The 20,219-nt window shown below is 38.8% G+C and overlaps 1 protein-coding gene across 23 annotated transcripts in view; it reads right to left on the reverse strand.

Annotated features, from left to right (window-relative positions):
* Positions 1–20,219, reverse strand: part of MYT1L (myelin transcription factor 1 like) — a 525,010-nt gene that overhangs the window by 121,688 nt on the left and 383,103 nt on the right. For 22 of the 23 annotated variants that reach the window (XM_050950633.1, XM_050950632.1, XM_050950645.1 and 19 more), the window contains 4 exons: positions 15,304–15,395; positions 8,087–8,190; positions 4,063–4,206; positions 978–3,744 (listed from right to left, as the gene is read on the reverse strand). In XM_050950633.1, coding sequence (XP_050806590.1) covers positions 3,604–3,744; positions 4,063–4,206; positions 8,087–8,190; positions 15,304–15,395 — 481 coding nt within the window. In that variant the 3' untranslated portion in view covers positions 978–3,603. Of the gene's footprint in view, positions 1–977; positions 3,745–4,062; positions 4,207–8,086; positions 8,191–15,303; positions 15,396–20,219 lie in introns of those variants that run through there. The other variant, XR_007774015.1, reaches the window with a different exon arrangement.

The following is a 20,219-nucleotide window of genomic DNA, read 5'->3' on the forward strand; positions in this document are numbered from 1 at the left end:
GGCTTCTTTTTTTCTCAGCAGTCAACCAGCAAAAGGAAAAGGGAGAGTCTAGAGTATGTGCTATGGTTCTGTCTTGGTCAGTTAGGATGATCTCTAAAAAATGTAATTAAGAACAATGGCATAGAGGGATAATATAACATAGAGTTAATTGATGATGATACTAAGTATTGTAGGATATAAATCAAACCCAGTGCAGGAACGCACACATACGTTGAAGTAAGCAATCTGCCTATAAATTAATATTGCTAATTCCCTGTGTAATTAGTTATGTTTATTTCTAGTAAAATATGTTTTAATTAGGTGGTTCAACAGTACTAATCAGATGTAAACTGATTGTTAACTCCTTTGCAGGAATGATCTTGCTTATGTTGGTGACTGGTGCAGGATGGTGTTTGATATTGCACACAACAGCAACTGCCATAACTCATTGTTTCTTTTGCAGACTATGACTAGAATTGTAGTTTCCCTGTTAGGCTGACTGACTCTAAAAACAATTTGGGGCCCTCCTGCAGATCAAATGAGATTGAAAATTATTACATCTTAGGTTGATACATAGTTTTCAGTTAAATATCACTTCTGAGTTTGTCAACCCTAATGAGCAACGCATTTAATTTTAAACATACTGAGGACAATAGCACAGTTGAGTTACCCATACTGAGAAATAGCACTAATTTCCTCCCGTGCTATAACTAGCAGGAAATTTTGAAATGATTGCGAAGCTCCCTAATGGAACAGTGACCTTTGGTTGTCTTTACATGTCTGTTAAGGATGAAACTGAATAGCTGCATGATTAATTAAAAGGAGCCACTGAAAATCCTGCATGGAGAATTTAAGGAATAAAGGGCCAAAGTTCATCACTAAAAATAGTAGCTGATTATTTATTCATCATGGCTTCTAGTACATTTGGTAAAGTGAAAATGTTGTCATTGATCATAGAACCACTGTGCTACAAGTGTGGCAACACATTTTTTTTTATTTATTTAGAGTAAGATGTGTTAACATCCAGCATGACAAAATTTGTACAAAGTTCACAATTTAAAAATGAAGTATCACAGCAACTTGTGATTCCACACATTTATAGCAAAATTAAAATGTCAACAAATCCATGCCGTGTAGTACAAAAATAAATCAAACTTCAGTTCCACAGAGAGCACAATAAATAGTTTATACAAAATTCTGTCTTAATAAATGATTACTTAAATTAACTTAGAAATGAATATGAACAATAAGTTATAATAAATAAACTCTGACTCACAATAATTTCATATGAAAGGTCAGCATTCTAATATGTGACACTTTTGTGATCCCTATATAATAGTCACAGATAACTTCTGATTTGATATTATGTACCAACATTAGATGAGCAGCAGATTTGTGCTTAAAATCCCTTTCCATTGTACATAGGTGATAACAATAAGAATCCAAAACTGATACTATCTATTACTCTACTGAAAGCATTACTATATTGGCAAAGAAGCTGCAGACACAATGCAGTGGAAAAATGCATATGCCATTATGAACAATGAAAGCCCTAAAAGGAGGCTAGGGCAAAAGTACAATATATATGGCAGAAGGTGAACAACAAGCACCTTGCTTCAGCTCTCAAAAAGGCAATTCTGAGCATGGCAGCTACAACTAATAGCACAACAGAAAAAGGGCACTGTACAGATAAGACTGCAGAGCCCCCAAAGTAATTACATAATCTTTTCCCAGCTAGTTATTAAAGTCCTCATGGAAAACTGTAAGCTTTTGTACAGTGAGTAGTATAAAGTGCCGCTGGGATATACATATATTTATACATATATATATATACCGAGGTTGAATATTGTATCAGAATATTTGTTGTGAGATCCCTGTAGTCTCCCTTAGCAATATTACTGGATTAGCCATAATGGCTTCCACTATAATTTGTTCAGTTTTAGTGTCACAAGGCTAATGACACAAGAAATTGCACACCTCCGTATGGATATATAGGGCAAGGTAAGTGCAAATAGTCAACTGGCACATTGTGGGGACAATGACCCTGTAAGTCCTGTTCTGCTAAAAATATTTTATTTTTTACAAAACCCATCTTTTTCATAACAAAATTTTAAAGTACTTTTGTACTTTCTGCATAACATCAAGACATGGAAGGAAAAGATATGCTATCAATTTTAAATAAACTCAACATTTGTAAAACACAACACATCAAAATTACTACTTAAAAAGGAAAAAAATGTTGTAATAAAAAGTGGTCTTATGCATACAGATAGTGCAGTCATTTTGAAGAAAACAATCAAATCTTGAAGGTACAAATAAGTTTTATCTTAAAATGATCCAGTTTAAAGCAAAAAAAGTGCTGAAGTATATTTAGTTACATTAAAATTTGATTGCATTCATTTTTGCAATAGATAATAGTAGAACAAATATAAAGCATACATGAATGCCGCAGTAATGATTGTTCTCCAACAAAATGCAGAACATAAATATTAAAATATGAAAAATGGGATCAAATGCTTCGCAAAGCAAAAAGAAAAAAATCTTTACTGAGCTGCATTCTTCCTAAAGTTAGCAGTGAATCCAGTTCAGTAACTACAGTAGACACAAATCATTTGTCTTTATCCCAAAATTAAAGATGTAAAAAGGCAATATTAGTTTTAAAATATTGTCTTTCATCTTAAATTGAAAATACAGAGTTTCTGAAAGATGAACTACATTGTTATAAGACATAGTTCAGAGGGGCACTAAGCAGTCCAGGAGAGATACGAGAATGTTGGTGCCAAAGTTTATTTGAAAATAAAAGCTGAAATCTTCAGGTTGTCCACCTCTGATATAGTTCCTTTCATAATGGAAGTTCCCATATTCATACCATGTAATGCTTAGAAGTTAATTAAAAAGTGCTGTTTAAGCTGCTTTGAATCTTCTGTCAAGTTTCCATGGCTTGATGTTGTCTTACAATAAATTACCCATTTTGTATCTTACATCTAATCCATGCCATTTTCTTGGATTTCAAAAAACCTCATTTTATTGCCCCCACCGCACACCATCCTCTGAAAACAAAAGTCACATAATATTTTCAAGCATTGTTCAAAAATAAAGCATTTTTGCAACCAATTCTTGCTATGAAACAATATGCACACAAAATGTATTTCTTAAATCCCATAAAATCCTCCAACATGAGGCAAAATGATAAAGTGTTTAAAAAGTGGCTGCAGACTGCAACATTGTCATTCAAAGCTGTTTTTTTTTGTCCATTTCAGTTCAAAATACTAAAACATTTAATCACTAAAGCATTAAAAAGAATTTACACTCTATTTATTTTGATCAGCTTACCTCTTCAGAAATATATATACCCCAAAAATGTGCATACATTAGCAGCTATAAACATTACATGGCATATCACACTATGTCAGCTTATATGAAAACGTACAAAATGTGAATGTATTCAAAAAACTATTCTGCAGTTACTATCTTTAAAGCAAGACATAAAATCATTATGAAGTCTTGTAAGCATAACACTGTTTCAAACAGAAATAAATATATAACACTTTCTGGTAAATTACAGCAGCAAAAAACAAGAGGCATCCTTTTTTTAAGCAAGACTTTCACCACTATAGCAGCTGTTCAGACCTGAATTCCTCTCACAGCCTGCTTTATATTTTCCAGTAGGGCTTTATTTTCTGGACTCTGATAACGATCTTGATTTGTATACATGTCCGTCAAAGTGGTCACGTAAGCATCAAAATTTTGTTCATTGATTGGTTCCTACGAGATATTAAATAGTAGTTCATATACAACTTTTATTTTCTTGATTGTATATTCATTTAAGCATAACATACTATCATATTATATTGCCACCATTTTTTATAATATTTAAAATGCCTATTTAGATCTTAATTTTACAGGATACATTGGAACAGGCCCACTGTGCCTTTGTTAGCAGTTAAATTTATCTTTATGGTTTCAGTGTTGTTACCACAAATATCCAACTGGTTGAGGAACCATAAACATAAAAACGACATCTACTGTATGAGGTGAACTGAAGATCGCCAAATTCCTTAACTTGTGCTCTCAATCACTTACCATATGTGGCAGCTGGATATTAGCTAGACTATGAATTAAAGACTGGCTTAAATTGGCCAGTTCATGAAGAAGAGACTCATTTTGCTGTTCAATTACTTTGTTCTCCTCTTCTATCGTCTTCAAGTTGCTCTCCATTGTGGTAATCTAAAATGGATAAATTTGTGTACAATGTAATATAAGGCAAGCCGTTATAAAGCATGCGTTCTTGAAGTGAGTGATAACAGTAATATCACAACAAAAAAGGGCCTTTTTCTTTAAATAAAAATATTTCACTTGTTTATAATTTTTTTATAAATTTAAGAGCTTTTTCTGCTATGTACAACTGCAAATTATATGACTTTATTTTAACGGCTTGTCTTTTTTTATGGTGGAAGTAGTGATTTACCTTACATTTGATTGTACGGGCTTTGTATCAATTTAATATTTTTAAAAAATAAATATCTTTTTGTATTTAAAGGCATTTATAAGGGCCTCAAACTTGCAAGCTGATTCACGTGGGCAGACTCTTATATGTGCCTGGACCCCAGCTAAAATCAACGGAGGCACCATATAAGAATCCACCTGTATCCATGAGGTTGCAGGATCAGGGCTAATGTGAGTAGCTGATACATTTATCATATTTTTGGGGTATATGCCATTAACTAAGTGTGCACAATTCTTTGCTGTCACCATTTGGCTCTTTGGAATTATATTTGCATTCAACCTATACTGCCCAATGAATGTTCTCACAGAACTGTCAGTGAAAGCTAACTATTGCTGCACAATAAGTACTGCACAATAATCAGATGTGTGTGTCTTAGTACTATTCTTTTCTATATTTTTATGTTTTGCCTTATGTTACTAACAGCTTTCAATGTTTGTGTTTAATGATAAACAAAATGAAGTTTGCTGTATTTTATTAGCAATATATTTGTTGTTGTGTGGCCTTTAAAATATTCTCAAAGACGTAAAGGACTTAACGACAGAACTTACAACATTTGATTACTGTCTCAAATGGGTTGAAATTTAGGAAAAGAAACGGTGTGTTGCATAAACATGAAGTGGTCTATATAAGTAACTTACTGGATGTGAGACTGATATAAATACAGTGGTCACACTTACAAGATGTGTTCCATTTGGAGAGATATTAGCATATCCAACAGTGTTCCCCATTTTAAGTATACTGTTCAAACCTGTAGAATCTTTCTAAAATGAAGAAACATTTAAAGCGTGACCAGTGTACATAGCTATTTAAATTCCATGACATAGGACAACTCAGCTCTTACCAAGTGTAAAATGTGTGTGTGTGTAGGGTAAGATGTACATTGGCAAGAGGGTAGAAAATGAAGCCCAGGAAGCAGAAAAGAGCACATAGAGCCAAATTCTCAAAGAAACAGTCACTTGGTTCTAATTTGACATCCACAATTAACTGCAGGTATAATATATTATAGGAAAAAATGATGTGAACTCTCTCATTTGTCAGCACAAACAGTATGGAGGTCTGAAGAAAAGAAGATTTTTATGTGACCATCAGATGAGTCTAAGTCAGTATGTTTTAATAGGTTTGCTGGCACAATCAGACAGTTAGATGCCTCAAGTCTATCATTGTGGATTTTTGATAATTTGATCTGTAATATTAATTGATAAAAGCAAATCTTTTCTTAAGAGCTTGGTGCACACATAAGACTAGTTGTCAAGTAGGTTTGACTTTGGCTACTGATATTTATGCAGCAGATAATCCAAGCTGAGACACACACTGTCAATATTACAGGGGAACATTTCTTCGAGATGAATAGTTCTCCAAGTATTTCTCCAGCATGCTGCAATAGGCACAAATTGTTTTACTTTAACACAGAGAATGGAAAGACATTCCAGCTCTGTTGCTATGTTTTCAATGTGTATGTCAGAGACCAGGCCAAGCACATGCCCTAAACTCATGCTCTTTTTGGAATCCAGTGCTAAAGAGCCAGTCCTACTACATATGTGTAACTTTGTTTTTTTTTTTTAATTCTTCTTAGCTAAGGTCAGTCATATTCCAAGCATTATGTTTAATATTCATCCTTACTTTTTTTTACATCAAAAGTAATAACTAGAGTCAGAGTATTGACCTCTGACATCAAATATAATTAGGGCTCAGTCCTAGGAGGTGCTGAGAGCCATCAACTACTATTGACTTCAATGGGAGTTGAAATTGCATAGTCTCTCATAGGATTGGTCCTTTAGGTGGTTGAGGACTGTTATCTGATAGATTTTTCCTCTTGGGCTAAACACAGAGATACCAAGCACCTGAAACTGCACTGATTTTTGTGAAGTTCCAGGTAACCAGCACCTCTCAGGATTTAGCACACTGTTACCTTCATACGATATCTGAAATGTAATTGGTTCCATTAGTTATGGCTCATATCAAATGACTTTTCATTTTCATTTTCAGTGTATAAATTAAATATAGTTACAGAACAGAAACTGCTCTCTATATTATAAATTTTCTTTTACATATTTCCCAATTTATGTAATGAATTTTGTTTGAAATCTACATAACACAATGTATTTTTATAATAGCATATATTTTGTTAAGGTTAATGTTAAAATTTTATTGTACAATACAGTACATATGGACTGTGATAATCTTCATGACCTTAACGAGCTGATAAAAACCTTAAGCTATCTGAGTGATTTGCTCCACCAGGTCTGTCCTTTTGAAATGAAAACTCATTTTCCTTTGGAGAACACAACAGGTTGAGAGTGTGACCCCTTAATTATTGTGAAGTCCGATTTTGTTGGGATTCTCCATTAGATGTCAATAGTTTTAATGACAGTAAATATTTGTCATCAACAATTTTACCCCCTTTCCAAGTCTGTGTCACATCAAAATGTGCAATAGATCCCTTGAACATTTCCTAAGAATATGCAGTGGTCTAACTCCTCCAAACGAACTGGTTCTCCCCAACTTGATCCATTACCCTGTTTCCTACGAGGGTACAGTGGAAGCTGTTTGAGAAGTGAAAGCTAGAATTAGTGTAGGGATTGTGTGTTCATTGTGTTGATACAAGTCTCCACCTACAAGCCCTGATCCTACAAGTTCTTTCATACAAGAATAACTTTATGTTTGTGAGTATCAGTATGATTATTTGAATACTGTGGGTGTTCCAGTTTTTCATGTAATTTTTCTATATGGCCATAATGTATTAGGTATTCATCCAGAAATCCAAACACTTGTGGCAGGTTACAGGATGAGATCTGGCCTAATGAATACTGGAGTGCCCAGATGGAAGGCATTTAAAAAAAAACCACTTGCAAAAAACCCTGTAAGTCTTAATGTGGACTGTACCTAGTACACCTTATTGATATCAAACTGTAGGGAGACAAAGCATCATAAACTGCACTAGATATGAGAGCCGGTTGGAAAATGTAATTTCAGTGGAAAGCAAATGAACCTCTACCCCATTTTCTATCCATCTACAGAAGTGGTCAAAAACCTCAACAAAAGAGATTTTCATGAAAAAGAGAAATGAAAATGTTCACAGTATAGTCCTCCATTTTCTGACCAATTCCTTTGGACCCCAAATAGGATGAAGCTGGGGTATGGACTGAGTCCTTTCCAACCAATCAGTGGTCTGGTGCAGTTGCCATGAGGAGTGCTATACAATATTACAGGTGTAGCAATTGCTGCTTCTGTGTGAACTCTTTCTGCAAGCAGAATGCCCTGGCCACTACTGTGTTCTCATCTACCAGTGCCATGATTTAGCTGTCTGAGAATTTAACAGATACAAAGGTGGTATAAAATCTTATAAGAAGGAAATGCAAAGGTGGCTATTTAGCCATGACTTTCAGTTTTTAAAACTGGTGGCCGCTGTGGTGGAAAATAACTACTTAACAGCACCACAGATACTGTTTTCTAAGCTTACAAATGTAAATTAAGAACATATGAAATGTGAGCAAAAATGTGAAAGAAAATAATTTTTCCAAAGACAATTTTTCTCCTATATTTCTTTTGATCAATCACGTGTAAAAAGTAGCTAAATTTAAGGCTTCATAAAACTGTTACCTGAGTTCTGAGTTTAATCATATCAGCTTCCATCTGGGAATTGGATTCATTTAGTTCCTTGATTTCTTCATCTAGCTGCTTAATTTCTTCATCATTTTCTATACCTACGCAATATCAAAATAAAGGAGATATTAAAATAATGAAGCTATAAATCTGTGTTCTGCAACTGAGTCATTTCATATTTGAAATTAAACTTATTAAAGTAAAAAGTTCAGAAACACTAAGTCTCATCAAACTTCCCATTTGAAGTTAAACCCATGTATTTCCCATCATGTCTCTTTTAAGAAGTGTGGTAATTTTCCAACGAGAATGGTAGAAACAGCTTAGAGAGAGATAAAAACATAACACCACTCTTTAAATATACTAATTAGGTCTTTGCATTATTAAAAATGTACCTCTACTAATGAATTATGCTGCATTGTCACACTTGACCTTTTAAAAAAATACTGGCAATGTCTCTTGTCCTTTTAAGGAAAGAAAAAAAATCCTAACAAGGCAATAGTTTCAAGTCACAGTTATCCCAAAATCACTTGCTTGTATAATCAGGGGAAATGTTTCACAACACAGAAAAACTGTAAAGTACCACTGTCAAGCTGGACCACCTGCAGCCTCTGCTACCTCCATAGTTCTTTACCTAATGGTCATTACCGAATGACATAGGATAACACGTTGAGAAATGTTCAGGTGACTCAGGAGTCTAAGTCCAACTTTCAAAAGTTACTTAAGCATTTAGGAGCCAGATTTTTAAAGGTATTTAAAAGACACAGATAGGTACCTGCTGGGATTTTCAAAAGCACCTAGATGCCTAATTCACAATAATTTCAGTTGGGAGTTAGGCACTTTAGAAAACCCAGTAGGTGCCTATATGTTTCATTATGAACCAGAGTGCCTAACTGCCTAAGTCCAACATTTAGGCACCACTGGCATTCCAAAACCTCTTCTCAGCTGCTGGTTAACATTGGAGGTACCTAAATTCCCTCGGAGACTATGTTTCCACCATAAAAGTTGCCAAGGCACCTAAATTTCAGCAACTTGACATGCACTCTGTTGCCTAAATCCTGACATACCTAACACACCTAACCCAGTGGGATTAACACTGCCTATCTTCCCTTTGAGGCTTGATCCAGTAGGCATGTTCAGTAAGGAAGTAAAGTCCATTTTTTCATGTCTAAATGCTGGTGACATCATAGCAGAATTTTTGGAAGTCTTCTTGATCCATCGCTAACTTCACGCACTCATCAACTGATCTCTCAGTGATCTGTCACATACCATCTATCCATCTCCTCGTTGATCATCCCCTTGTATGATGACCCACCACCACTCTCTCCATGATAACTTTCTCGAGGATATTTTCATCTCTGTGCCTGGTGTGACCAAAGTACATATGTTCACTTTTATTGATTTCTGAGAGCAGAGTCTGCTTCTCTCCAATAATATTTCTAACATAAGTGTTCATCTTTTCTGTCCAGGGATGGGGCCCCACTGGCAAGATAGGTGTTTCCTCACTTAGTTAGAGGACCCACTTTTGGGCCTCTGGGGATTTGGGTTGAGCTAGGGCTCTGAGCAGCTTATTAGTTGTGAGGCAAGGTCAGGGTTTAGGCAGCTTTGCAAAGGCTGAATGGTGGAAACTCTGCACCAGGGGGACTTAGATGTGAACAGAGTTAGGCAGCAACTGAGTGGTGGCTTTGAAAATGTCAGTGGTGCCTATATGGAGTACTGAGGTGCCTAAAGAGGCAGACAGATGCTAAAGTACATTTAAGGAACTGGGCCTTTTGAAAATGGGACTTAGACTCTTAAGTAATTAGGTGCTTTTGAAAATGTTACCTCTACAGGCCATTCTGCACCTATTGAAATTAATAGCAAAACTCACTGATTTCACCAGGAGCAGGACTGGGCACCTCACTGATGGATATTGGTCTAGCTTCCTTCCTGTTCACAACACTGAAATGCTTTATTAAAGTTTGTAATGAACTACATCCATTGGTAGATGTGAGTTATAGGTCTTTGTCATTCATGCTGTTTCTGTCTGTGACAGTAGATACTAGAAAGCCCAAGACTGAATTACTGCGCTGGTTTATATTTTTAAGTTTTTGGTATTAATTACTATTGGTCTTGTATCTTCTTTGGTGACTCAAATTGCACTAAAGAGATCCCTTTTGACTCCTATTTAATTCTGTATTTATGTGCTTGCTATGTGATCACCAGATCCTCAGCTGATGTAAAGTCATGTAGCTCCATTGGCTTCAGTGGTGCTATGCTAATGTACACCAAGGATCTGGTCCTAAGTGTTACAACTAGATGGATGTCAATCCCTGTTGACCAGGGAATTTCTGTATTGCATGATCATCAGAGGAATTATAGTTTGCATAGTCAATAGCTTTCTTGAAGAGAAGTGCAATTAGACTAAATGACTACAGGTACCTGTAACATTGATCATCACATTTCTCTTTGTTTTTCCAGTTGCTGGGATGGAGATCTTTTTAATTCAGGAATCTTCCTTTTACATGTAAGCAGAGTCAAGATGAGCTCTACCCTGACATCTGGTGGTGAACTGTGGCAAATTGTGTAAAAAAACTTCAGGGGCAGGTCTTGTTTGCATAGGCACACCCACCCTGCCTAGCATGAGCCCGCAGCCACCCAAATGGTCACTTTGGCTGCTGTGGGATGCCTAATTTCTCTGTTATTGGGGCAGGAAGAATAAAGTGTTGTTATTCTGATTATGTGAATCAAGGCCAGTGGAACTATTTTATGACAGAGGGACTCACCATCAACTAAGCAGCACTCGCTAGACAAGGGACATGGGTTCCAAAACCCAGTGAATTGACAGAGGCTGGGTATAGGCATTTGTACTTGGTGGTGTGGGCCCTTTTTGAGGGCCTGAAACACCAATTGCACCTCTTCCTCCCTCCACTGTTGAATAGCGGAGCTAATTTTGATTCCATTAGGAATCTAGTTACAGGCTGCTATGCTGAATTCACTGTGGGTCAATGGTACACCAAACTGAACTACTACAGCTGAAATCACTAAAGAGCTAAAATTACTAAGCATTGAGATCACTGAGTACTGTGTTAACTAGTGGGACTACCTGAAGATATTTTGCTAAGTGGGTGGCAGAGTGGAGTAGTTTGTGGGACAGTTGGAGTGGCCCATGGGATGGCAAGTGAAGGGAAGCGACGTGGAGTGGAGCTGAGCTGAGCAGTTTGTGGAATGGCTGGAGCGGCTCATGAGATGGCTGGTGGAGCAGAGTGGCTGGCAGAGCAGAGCAGTTTGTGGGATGGCTGGAGTGGCTCATGGGATGTCTGGTGGAGTGGGGCGGCTCGTGGTGAAGGCTGCAGCAGAACCCCATGGAGAGGCAGGGCAGTCGGCCTTGGACCACCTAAGATGCCTCTAAACACTCCAAGCACCCCCTCTTCCGCATTTCCACCCAGGCTGGGGGGGGGTAAATCTCTGCAGATAAACTTTTGTACTCTGGGGCTGCACTGACCAGGGACAGAGAATTTTGGGTTGTTGGACTTTTGGGAGTTTGGGTGATTCTTGGATGCTGGACACAAGAGACCAAAGGGAAAGTACACAGCCCAATTTGCTGGGGTGGGTCTTTTGCTCATGGTTTGTGTTCTGAAATCCTGTTTGTAGTGTTTCCCCAACATAATACCGCATTGTTTCCCTCCTTTATTAAAAGGATTTTGCTACACTCAGACTCTGTGCTTGTGAAAGGGGAAGTATTGCCTCTTAGAGGCACCTAGGGGTGGTACGTAATTGTCCTAGGTCATTGGGTGGGGGCTCGAGCTGGATTTGCATTGTGTTATTGAAACAGAACCCCTAGATACTGAACCTGGCCCTTGTTGCTGCCAACTCAGATGGGCAGGAGGGTTACATACGTATGTCTTTATGGACACACTGTAAAGTTATATTTCTCTAACCTCTCTAAGCTGTATCTCCACACAGGGGCAAAAAGGGCCAGATTTTTAAATATTGTTGCTACTGTATACATATTGTTCGGTACAACTTTCTCTAACTGTCCTTTAACCAAACCACTCATGCCTGACATACTAGTTTACTCATCAACCTTCCCTTCTGCACATCCCCTTCACAAAATTACCCCATCACAACACTACTGGTTGTGGATGCTAGGTGTAGTAGTTTGGTGTATGGGAAGGGGTCGTTTGGTAAAGATGGTGCAGGAGAACCGTGTCTGTGGTAGTTGTAATAGTGATAAGGTGCATGCCTGTGAATGGAGGAGTAGAGAGTATGCATTAGTATATCGCTTAATTTTTTATTTCCTTGTTTTGTGAGTTTTTGTCAGGTATGTGATATATGCAGGCAACACAGGCTTTTGTGTGCTGATTTCTTAGGGGTTTGTATGTTAAAGATGTCGCACTCACACATAAATTCCTACTATTCTCATTTCTCTTTTTACTCAAGAGGTCCCCTAGGCTAATGACCTTCCTGCGGCTTGTCACCTAGGAGATCCCACCTGTGGTGAAGCATGGGAAGTCTGTCAGGCCCATGGACTAGCTCAGTAACAGTGCTCCAGTTATCTAGGGAGGCTGCCCACCAGCATCCCCATGCTCCTACCCCCTATAGTTTTTACGGGTAGGGATATGTATGAGATAGGGAAAATTAAGAAACTGGCAGGCGAACTCCATTGACAAGCTCCACTACTGAGCCAGTCCTTGGATCTGACAAAGCTCACTCAATTTGCTACAGGGGGAACTACTCTGTGACAAATTATGGGAAGTTTTCTGGCTTGACCACTCTGAGGCAAGGAAGTTTATGTCGGCCTCAGCAAAGATGGCCACTGCTGTCCATAGTCAATGAGAGTGACCCTTATGAAAGATGTCCTTGCCGTCAGGAGGCAGCGAGGGGCACTATGAAGAGAACCTGAACATAGGGCTATAGAGAAGGCAAGAGTGGGACACTGGCCTCTCTATGTGATGAGAGATGTAGAGTACAGCTGAAGAATATGGGGTATGTGTGCAGGAGGGAGTCTTGTAGGGCAGTGGAGTAGGAGAGGTAGGTGTGAACCTGAATGGGCAGGGAAAAAAGAAGTAGGAGGGAAAATGTGATGGATAGGAGACTTCGAGGGGAAAGCAGGACACACATGAAAGACAGAAGACAATGGAGGAGCTTGGAGGGAGAATGTAAGTGGGGCAGGGAGGATAGATATGAGGCAGGATAGTGATTGTGGTAAGGGACGAGGACAGATTGGCAGCGCCTCCACCTAAAGAGTTTGGAGAGGGTACGTGGAGTCTTCCTCCAGGCAGCCAGTGGGAAGCCGCACATTTTTTGCTTGTATGTTAAAGGTTGATTTTTGAACCTAATCATATACGAATTGCAGGTAGACAGCTCTTCCTAGAGGCTCCAAAAACCAGAAAACACTAAAAAGAAAATAAGTGATTTTTTTAATCTCATGATTTTTAAACCAATCTCATGCCCTGGCACACACTTAATTACAATCTTTCTGATGGATGGGGTTTCTCTTGATATGTTTGATTAATGATATTTTGCCACCAATAGATTACATATATCTTTAATGTGTCTTGCAGACACCAATACAGTTGATTATTAATGTGATAACTCTATATTCATTACATTTGTAACAACAAATTAATTCTGGGTTTTTTTTTAAGACTACTCCCCACTTCTCCCAAGTTCTAAAAGAATCTCCAATTTTTTCCTGACTATAGCCCTCCCCTTCACACCTTTGAAGTGTCATAGCCTTTATTCTTCCAGCTAATGAGGAGTGCAGGGGATTCCTTTTGGAGCCAATCAAAGCTGCTTCTTAATTTCATAGTTCCAGTTTGGGATATTTTAACTGCTTTGTAAATGAAGAGGTCCCGTGTAGCGATTATTTATTATAGGCTCCTTTATACTGTGGTAGTGCTTTTCAGGCCAGCCAAGTCAGGGCCCCATTGTGCTAAAGCCTAAATCCTTAAAAATATTTAAGTACCTAACTCTCACTGAAATCAACAGGAGTTAGGTGCCTAAATACCATTGAGGATCTGGGACTGGGAGTTGTATAAACATATAGTAAATGATAGTCCCCAACCTAATGAGATCACAGTCTAAATGACAAGACATATTAGATGTATGAGACAAACAATTGGACTGGGATTAAGGGAGACGGGGTAACAAAATCATAGGCGGTGTGCAATTCTTTCCCAGTCAGGAGCAATAAACACAAATTGTCATCTGGCTAGCTGTTAAAAGAGGCAACATTCCATAAGCATTAAGGAAGTGGTAAATTTTGAGAGGGGATTTGAAGGTGGAAAAGGTGGCAGCTTTATGGATTTTGGATGGCAGTTTATCGCATGTGTAAGGGATGAGATTAATGGTCCAGGAAAAATAAGCACCTCTCATTAAATACAATTCTAAACTTAAAGAAGTGTTGCAACTGTGTTGGTCCCAGGATATTAGAGAGACAAGGTGGGATATTAGAGAGACTTCTGTTGGTGAGAGATACAAGCTTTCAAACTCTCTCACCAACAAAAGTTGGTCCAATAAAAGATATTATCCACCTTGTCTCTCTAAAGTTTAAAAAGTACTTTCCCTTGGATTGTATATGAACTGCTGAAAGTGCTTTTCAGACATGGCTGGGATGTTGGATGTAATGCAGCTTTATGATATTGCTTTGCCAGTATTTGTCCTGACGCACAACTGCAGGAATATAGAAAGTAGTTTTGTATAGTTTTCCATTGGTCAGCCAGGAAGGTGGGCCTCCAGGTTGGCCAGAGGATTTCCTGAAGATGATTAGCACAAGGCCTTCTGGATCTGACTTTCAGAAGTGCTGAGCACCTACAATTCCAGTTGAAGTCAGTGGGGGTTGGGTGTGCTCAGCACTTCTGAAAATCAGGTCCTCTCCTCTTCTGAGCAGTTGAGCAATGGGAGACCCATTGGTCCACCTTGGAGCATCAGACTTAAGTCAGAAAAAACATAGCATTATATTTGGAAATATTTACACAGTAACCTCTGTGTAAATCCAGAATCTCCTCAATAAAGTCAATAAAGGTGTAGATTTTCTCTGGTGTAAGTCAGGTCAGAATCTGATCTACTGTATTTCTGGCTCAGGCTTCAATAGCATGGACATCATCTGCATTGCTTTCTAAAACGATCTTGTTCATGATATACACTAAGAAAGACTTATAAAAAGGCCCACATACCAATGTGTCTTATCTTGCAAAGAGGTAATATTTAAATAAGAATTATTAAAATTTTACCATTACTGGCCCGTTGCTTTATTGTTAGCATCTGTTCTCCAGACAGCTTTGCTTTCTTCATGGCGGAAGTGGCTCTGGGGCATCCTGATAGACTGTGAATGATAAGAAAATAAAGAGCCTATTCAATTGACATGCATCCAACGAAGTGGGTATTCAACCACGAAAGCTCATGCTCCAAAACGTCTGTTAGTCTATAAGGTGCCACAGGATTCTTTGCTGCTTTTATTCAATTGTAATAGATCAAGACAATAAATTTTGAACTAAAACTGTCATGATAATAACATCTGAGAAAAAGTTTATCTCCACTCTGCACCAAAATGATAGGGTACCTGGTTCTGAAAAAGAGGGAGGAGCTTCATAAATTATTTTTTGGTTTTATTTTTCTGCCCCTACCTATTTTTGAATGTGCAGATTATATATAAATCCAAGGAAATGCATTTTATGTACAAAATCTAACTAGGAAAAGAACAATGCAGCCTTTTAGTAATAAGTACCCATAAATAATCTACCTTCTAAAAAAGGTTACTGTTTAAATGCTCCATTTAAACAAAACATTATCTGCCCTACTCCTTTCAACTCAAAAACCCAAACACAGGAACTCTGAATTTCAAGGACTGAGGGAACTGGCTAGCTCTAATTGTGTCTTTAATAATGAGCTCTTTTGAATGACTAGCCCTTTTAAAGTATGCTCGTTTTTATAGATATAACCTATTCCTATATTTGAATTGTTCTTTTTCTAAATTCCTTTTTAAAACATGTGAATTACTTTGGATCAGATTTTTGTTTAGACTTTGGAAAAGTGCATTCCCAGCCCAAGATGAGACCTGCATGTAAAATGTGATTTAACACTGTATTTTAGGGTTCACACCTCCACTATCTCGTTCTATGTACAGAATCCTAGATACTATTTTGGGAACAGGTGTTCTATATACTAATACATGAAAAACATACAAATAATTATTTTCTTGAAATGTGGAGAATTTTGATAAAGACAATTAAGTACAGCAATCCATTTAAAACTGAGAGAATTAGAAGTATGGGGGCAATTTTACTATATACAACTACAATCCCAACAGAATTTCAATTCAGCATCTCTGAAATGTAGCACAAACCATTTATCCAGTTAAGCTTATGCAGTCTTTGATTAATACCCATAGTAATGCAGAGATATTGTATTATATTGGGCACCTCAGAAATCCATTCAATCAAGATATAATATCCCTTACTGATCAATTTTCAGTCAATCAGCAGTTCCCACCATTTGCAGATGTGATCAAAGAAATATAGAAACTCAGATTTAATTGTTGGCCAAAAAACCCCAACAATTCACTAGTATTTAGACATCTGACTGTCTCAGACTTTAAAAAATTGTAGGTGAAATCCTGGCCCAACTGAAGTCAATAGCAGTTTTGCCACTGAATTTCACCATGTATTTTTTTAAAAGTGTCCCTAAGTGTGGTACATTTAAAAGTGTGCCTACATTCCCCAAATGTTGAACTTTCTCTCATATTATGCTCATCCTCTAATCACACCACGCAAAAGAACACATCATCACAATGCATTCTAATTGCTCTATTCTGGCAAAGGATGTTGGGCCAGATTGCCCTCACACTCAGCAATTAACTGTGGCACAAAACTGTTCCCATTCTTAAAAATCCTGTCCTTAATATGGCACTGTGTAGTAGAATCGGCAGGAGGAAAAATGTGTCTACTGTCATGATAAGTTGGAGTATTATGTTCCCATTTCTATCAGTCTTTAAAAGCAGAGGACATTCTGAAATGTTTCCAAAAATCAATTCTACATTATTTCAGCACAAACATATTCAAGATTTAATAACACATTTGAACTCTAGATTCCACATGCTACATATATGCTTCTGCATACTGTGAAATTTGCACTTTGTTCCCAAGGCTAGAGTGGATTTTTTCTACTGTTTTTTAATTGTTCACATGTCAAGCTTAAATGCAGAGTCAGAACCAGTACAGCAGTTAATTTTTCTCCTAAATAATCTAGGTATGTACAATAAGGAGCCAATTTCCAAGGGATATGGTAGCTTCTCCATCACTTGGAGTTTTTAAATAAAGACTCGATTTCTTACTACAAGATATACTCCATTTCAACCACAAGTTATCAAGCTTGATCCAACAATCACTAGGTGAAGTTGTATGGCATGTGTCCTGCAGGAGGTCAAACTAGATGATTGTATTTGTTCCTTTTGATCTTAAAACCTATGACTTTCCAACACTGACGTTCACTCATTAAAATATACTACTCTGAGTGGTCTGAATTATCACATCTACAAGGTTTTGAATTATTATTATTAAGCAGAACTGATAAAAAGAGGGACAAATTTTTCACAAAAAATTACAATTTTTAACCGCATTTTCCATCAATATATTCAAAATTGATTTTTGCCAGTTCTATGAATGAAATAATATATAATAATAAACTATGGCTACTATTATCAGTGTGATCTAATGGATAGGGCTCTAGGCTGGGAGGCAGGAAACCTAGGTTCTGTTGCCAACTCTGCCACTGACCTGCTGCGTGACCTTAGACAAATCACTTTACTTCCCTTGCTCTCTCCTTGATTTGTTTTGTTTATTTAGAAGTAAACTTTTGAGGACAGGGACTCTCTTTTGTTATGTGTGTCACAGTTCCGGGTTGTCTCCTTTGTGGTCTCCTCCAGGGCACCCCTTTAGATCTCAGGACTCCGGCAATCACTGCTCTCCCTCACCCTCTAAATAGGGGATTTAGGCTTGCAGTCTCTACTACAATTCACTGTCATCATAACAGGTCTGACTTTAGTCCAGAACCTACAGTCTGTTTGTTCCCAGGGACAATGACAGAGTGACCAGTCAGCCTTCATGGAGCCCAGTACGTTTGTTTTAGGATAAAAGAATTATAAAGGACACAAATAATAAAACAAGATGCAATCTACAGGCATGCTAGGTGTCACCCATATTCCACATGGGAAGCCTGGTAGGTTCCAGTCTTTCAAACCCTTCAAGCAGGATTTTGTCCTCTTGGTTACAATCAAAATGAAGGCCCTGAATCAGTTTATGCTGACTCTTTATGGAAAGTCCTTTCTTTGTCTCCTGGGCCCCTTGAACTCAGTCTGAATGAGTTTATGAAGTTCCTCCCAGGGCTTGGAACTTCTCCGGAGTTGTTTACCTGTCCCAGGATTTTCAGTAATCAGTTCCTGAAGTGAATTTGGTAACCTTCCCCCATGCACATGGGCACTGGGTTTGTATAGTTTTTGAGGGTGCCCAGAATGGATCCAAGCAGATTCATCCCATCCATAGGACAGACTGTGGCAACCGCTCTGTGCTCTGTGCTTTGGGGGGTCCCGCACTTTAGGGGAACATGGGTCCAGGCTGGCCTGGGGGAGTTAGCGGGGGACCTGGCACTGGCAGCAGCAAGCGACCTGGCCCCAGCCCGCTCTGCTCAGCCCTGCCTGTCCTACTGGCTCCAGGCGTTGCTCAGGGGGAGCAGGCAGAAGCCGGAGAGAAGCGGGGCATGGGCTTTGAGGGAAGGGGTGGAATGGGGGTGGGAAGGGAGTGGAGCAGGGGTGGGAAGAGGCGGGACAGGGGCTTGTGGGGAGGGGTGGAGTGGGGGTAGGGCGGGGCAGAGCAGGGGTGGGAAGAGGCAGGGCAGGGTGGAGCACAACAAATCAGGGTGGGCTGGGGCCGGGTTGCTCACTGCTGCCAGTGCTAGGTCTCCAACTACCCCCCAGGCTGCCCTGGACTCCGCATCCCCCTGAAGTGCAGGGGCCCACAAATCATGGGGCCCAGGCGGTTGCCCCGGTCCATCCCATGGACAGGACAGCTCTGAAAATATAAGCCCAAACATTGGTGGAGCTTGGCCCATGTTCCTGAATATTGGTGGACCACCATATAACTCGCTGCCTATGCCCATGCAGCTAGAATACAATCCCTGGCCCATAAATAACATTTATAAAATTGATAGAATAATCTGAAAGATATTGCTTGTGTCTGTTATATCTGGCACAATGTGTTTGTACAGCATCTAGCACAGTGGGGCCTGACCTTGTGGAAGAACTGAGTTTTGGGGAAGAACTGAAATAACAACAGTTTAATGCCTCTGTGGATCAAAACCATGACACGATTAAAGAGTGGCATAGAGAAATGTGCACAGAGAAGTTTGTGAGAGATACATCACTGGCACAACCGAGGGAATGGAGGATGACAGGATAAAACTTTAGGGTTCTGTACCATGTTAATTATCTTGAACCACTCTCTCTCTTTTAGCCCTCAGTTTAAGCTTTTACCCCACGTCTATGGAAGGCTGAAGAGTCCAATTTCAGCAAGGGTGAGGAATCTGATCCCTAGCAATCATACCATGATGGCGTTTATTTTGTGAAGCCAGTAGAGAAGAGCCCACAGAAATCCAAATGTGGAAGTGGCCAGCCTGTTCCTCCTGCATTAAGGGATAATCTCCTACCTAGAGCACAGGCTCTTCCAGGCTGTCACTGCAGTGATGTTTGTGTTGCCATGCAAAAATCATCCTCTTGTGACAGAAATATTATCTCACAGTGTTGTGGTGTGCCATCAAGATGTTACCAACAGTGAATTAATTAAAAATTCTGGGTAACAGAGCATATTGCTCCTTTAAGACAGAGACCAGGTCTAGCACTATCTTGACCCTGGTTTTCGCAAGGGTTGGGACATTCTGGGAGTTGTAGTCTGGGAATTGCGGACTACCACAGCAAGGCATGCTGGGAAAGGGAGCTAATGTATATAAGCAGCTCTGATTCCTCATCACATGAAAAGACTAGGAAGAAGTAGGAGCTCCTATAAAGAACATGGCTGGACTTAAGATAGAGGGCAGGGAAGTTTGCAGGATATTGACACAGACCTGCTGTGGAGAAACTGCGACCTCAGAAATTAGTCCG

The sequence above is a fragment of the Gopherus flavomarginatus genome, chromosome 4, assembly GCF_025201925.1.
Source record: "Gopherus flavomarginatus isolate rGopFla2 chromosome 4, rGopFla2.mat.asm, whole genome shotgun sequence".
Taxonomy (NCBI): Eukaryota; Metazoa; Chordata; order Testudines; family Testudinidae; genus Gopherus; species Gopherus flavomarginatus.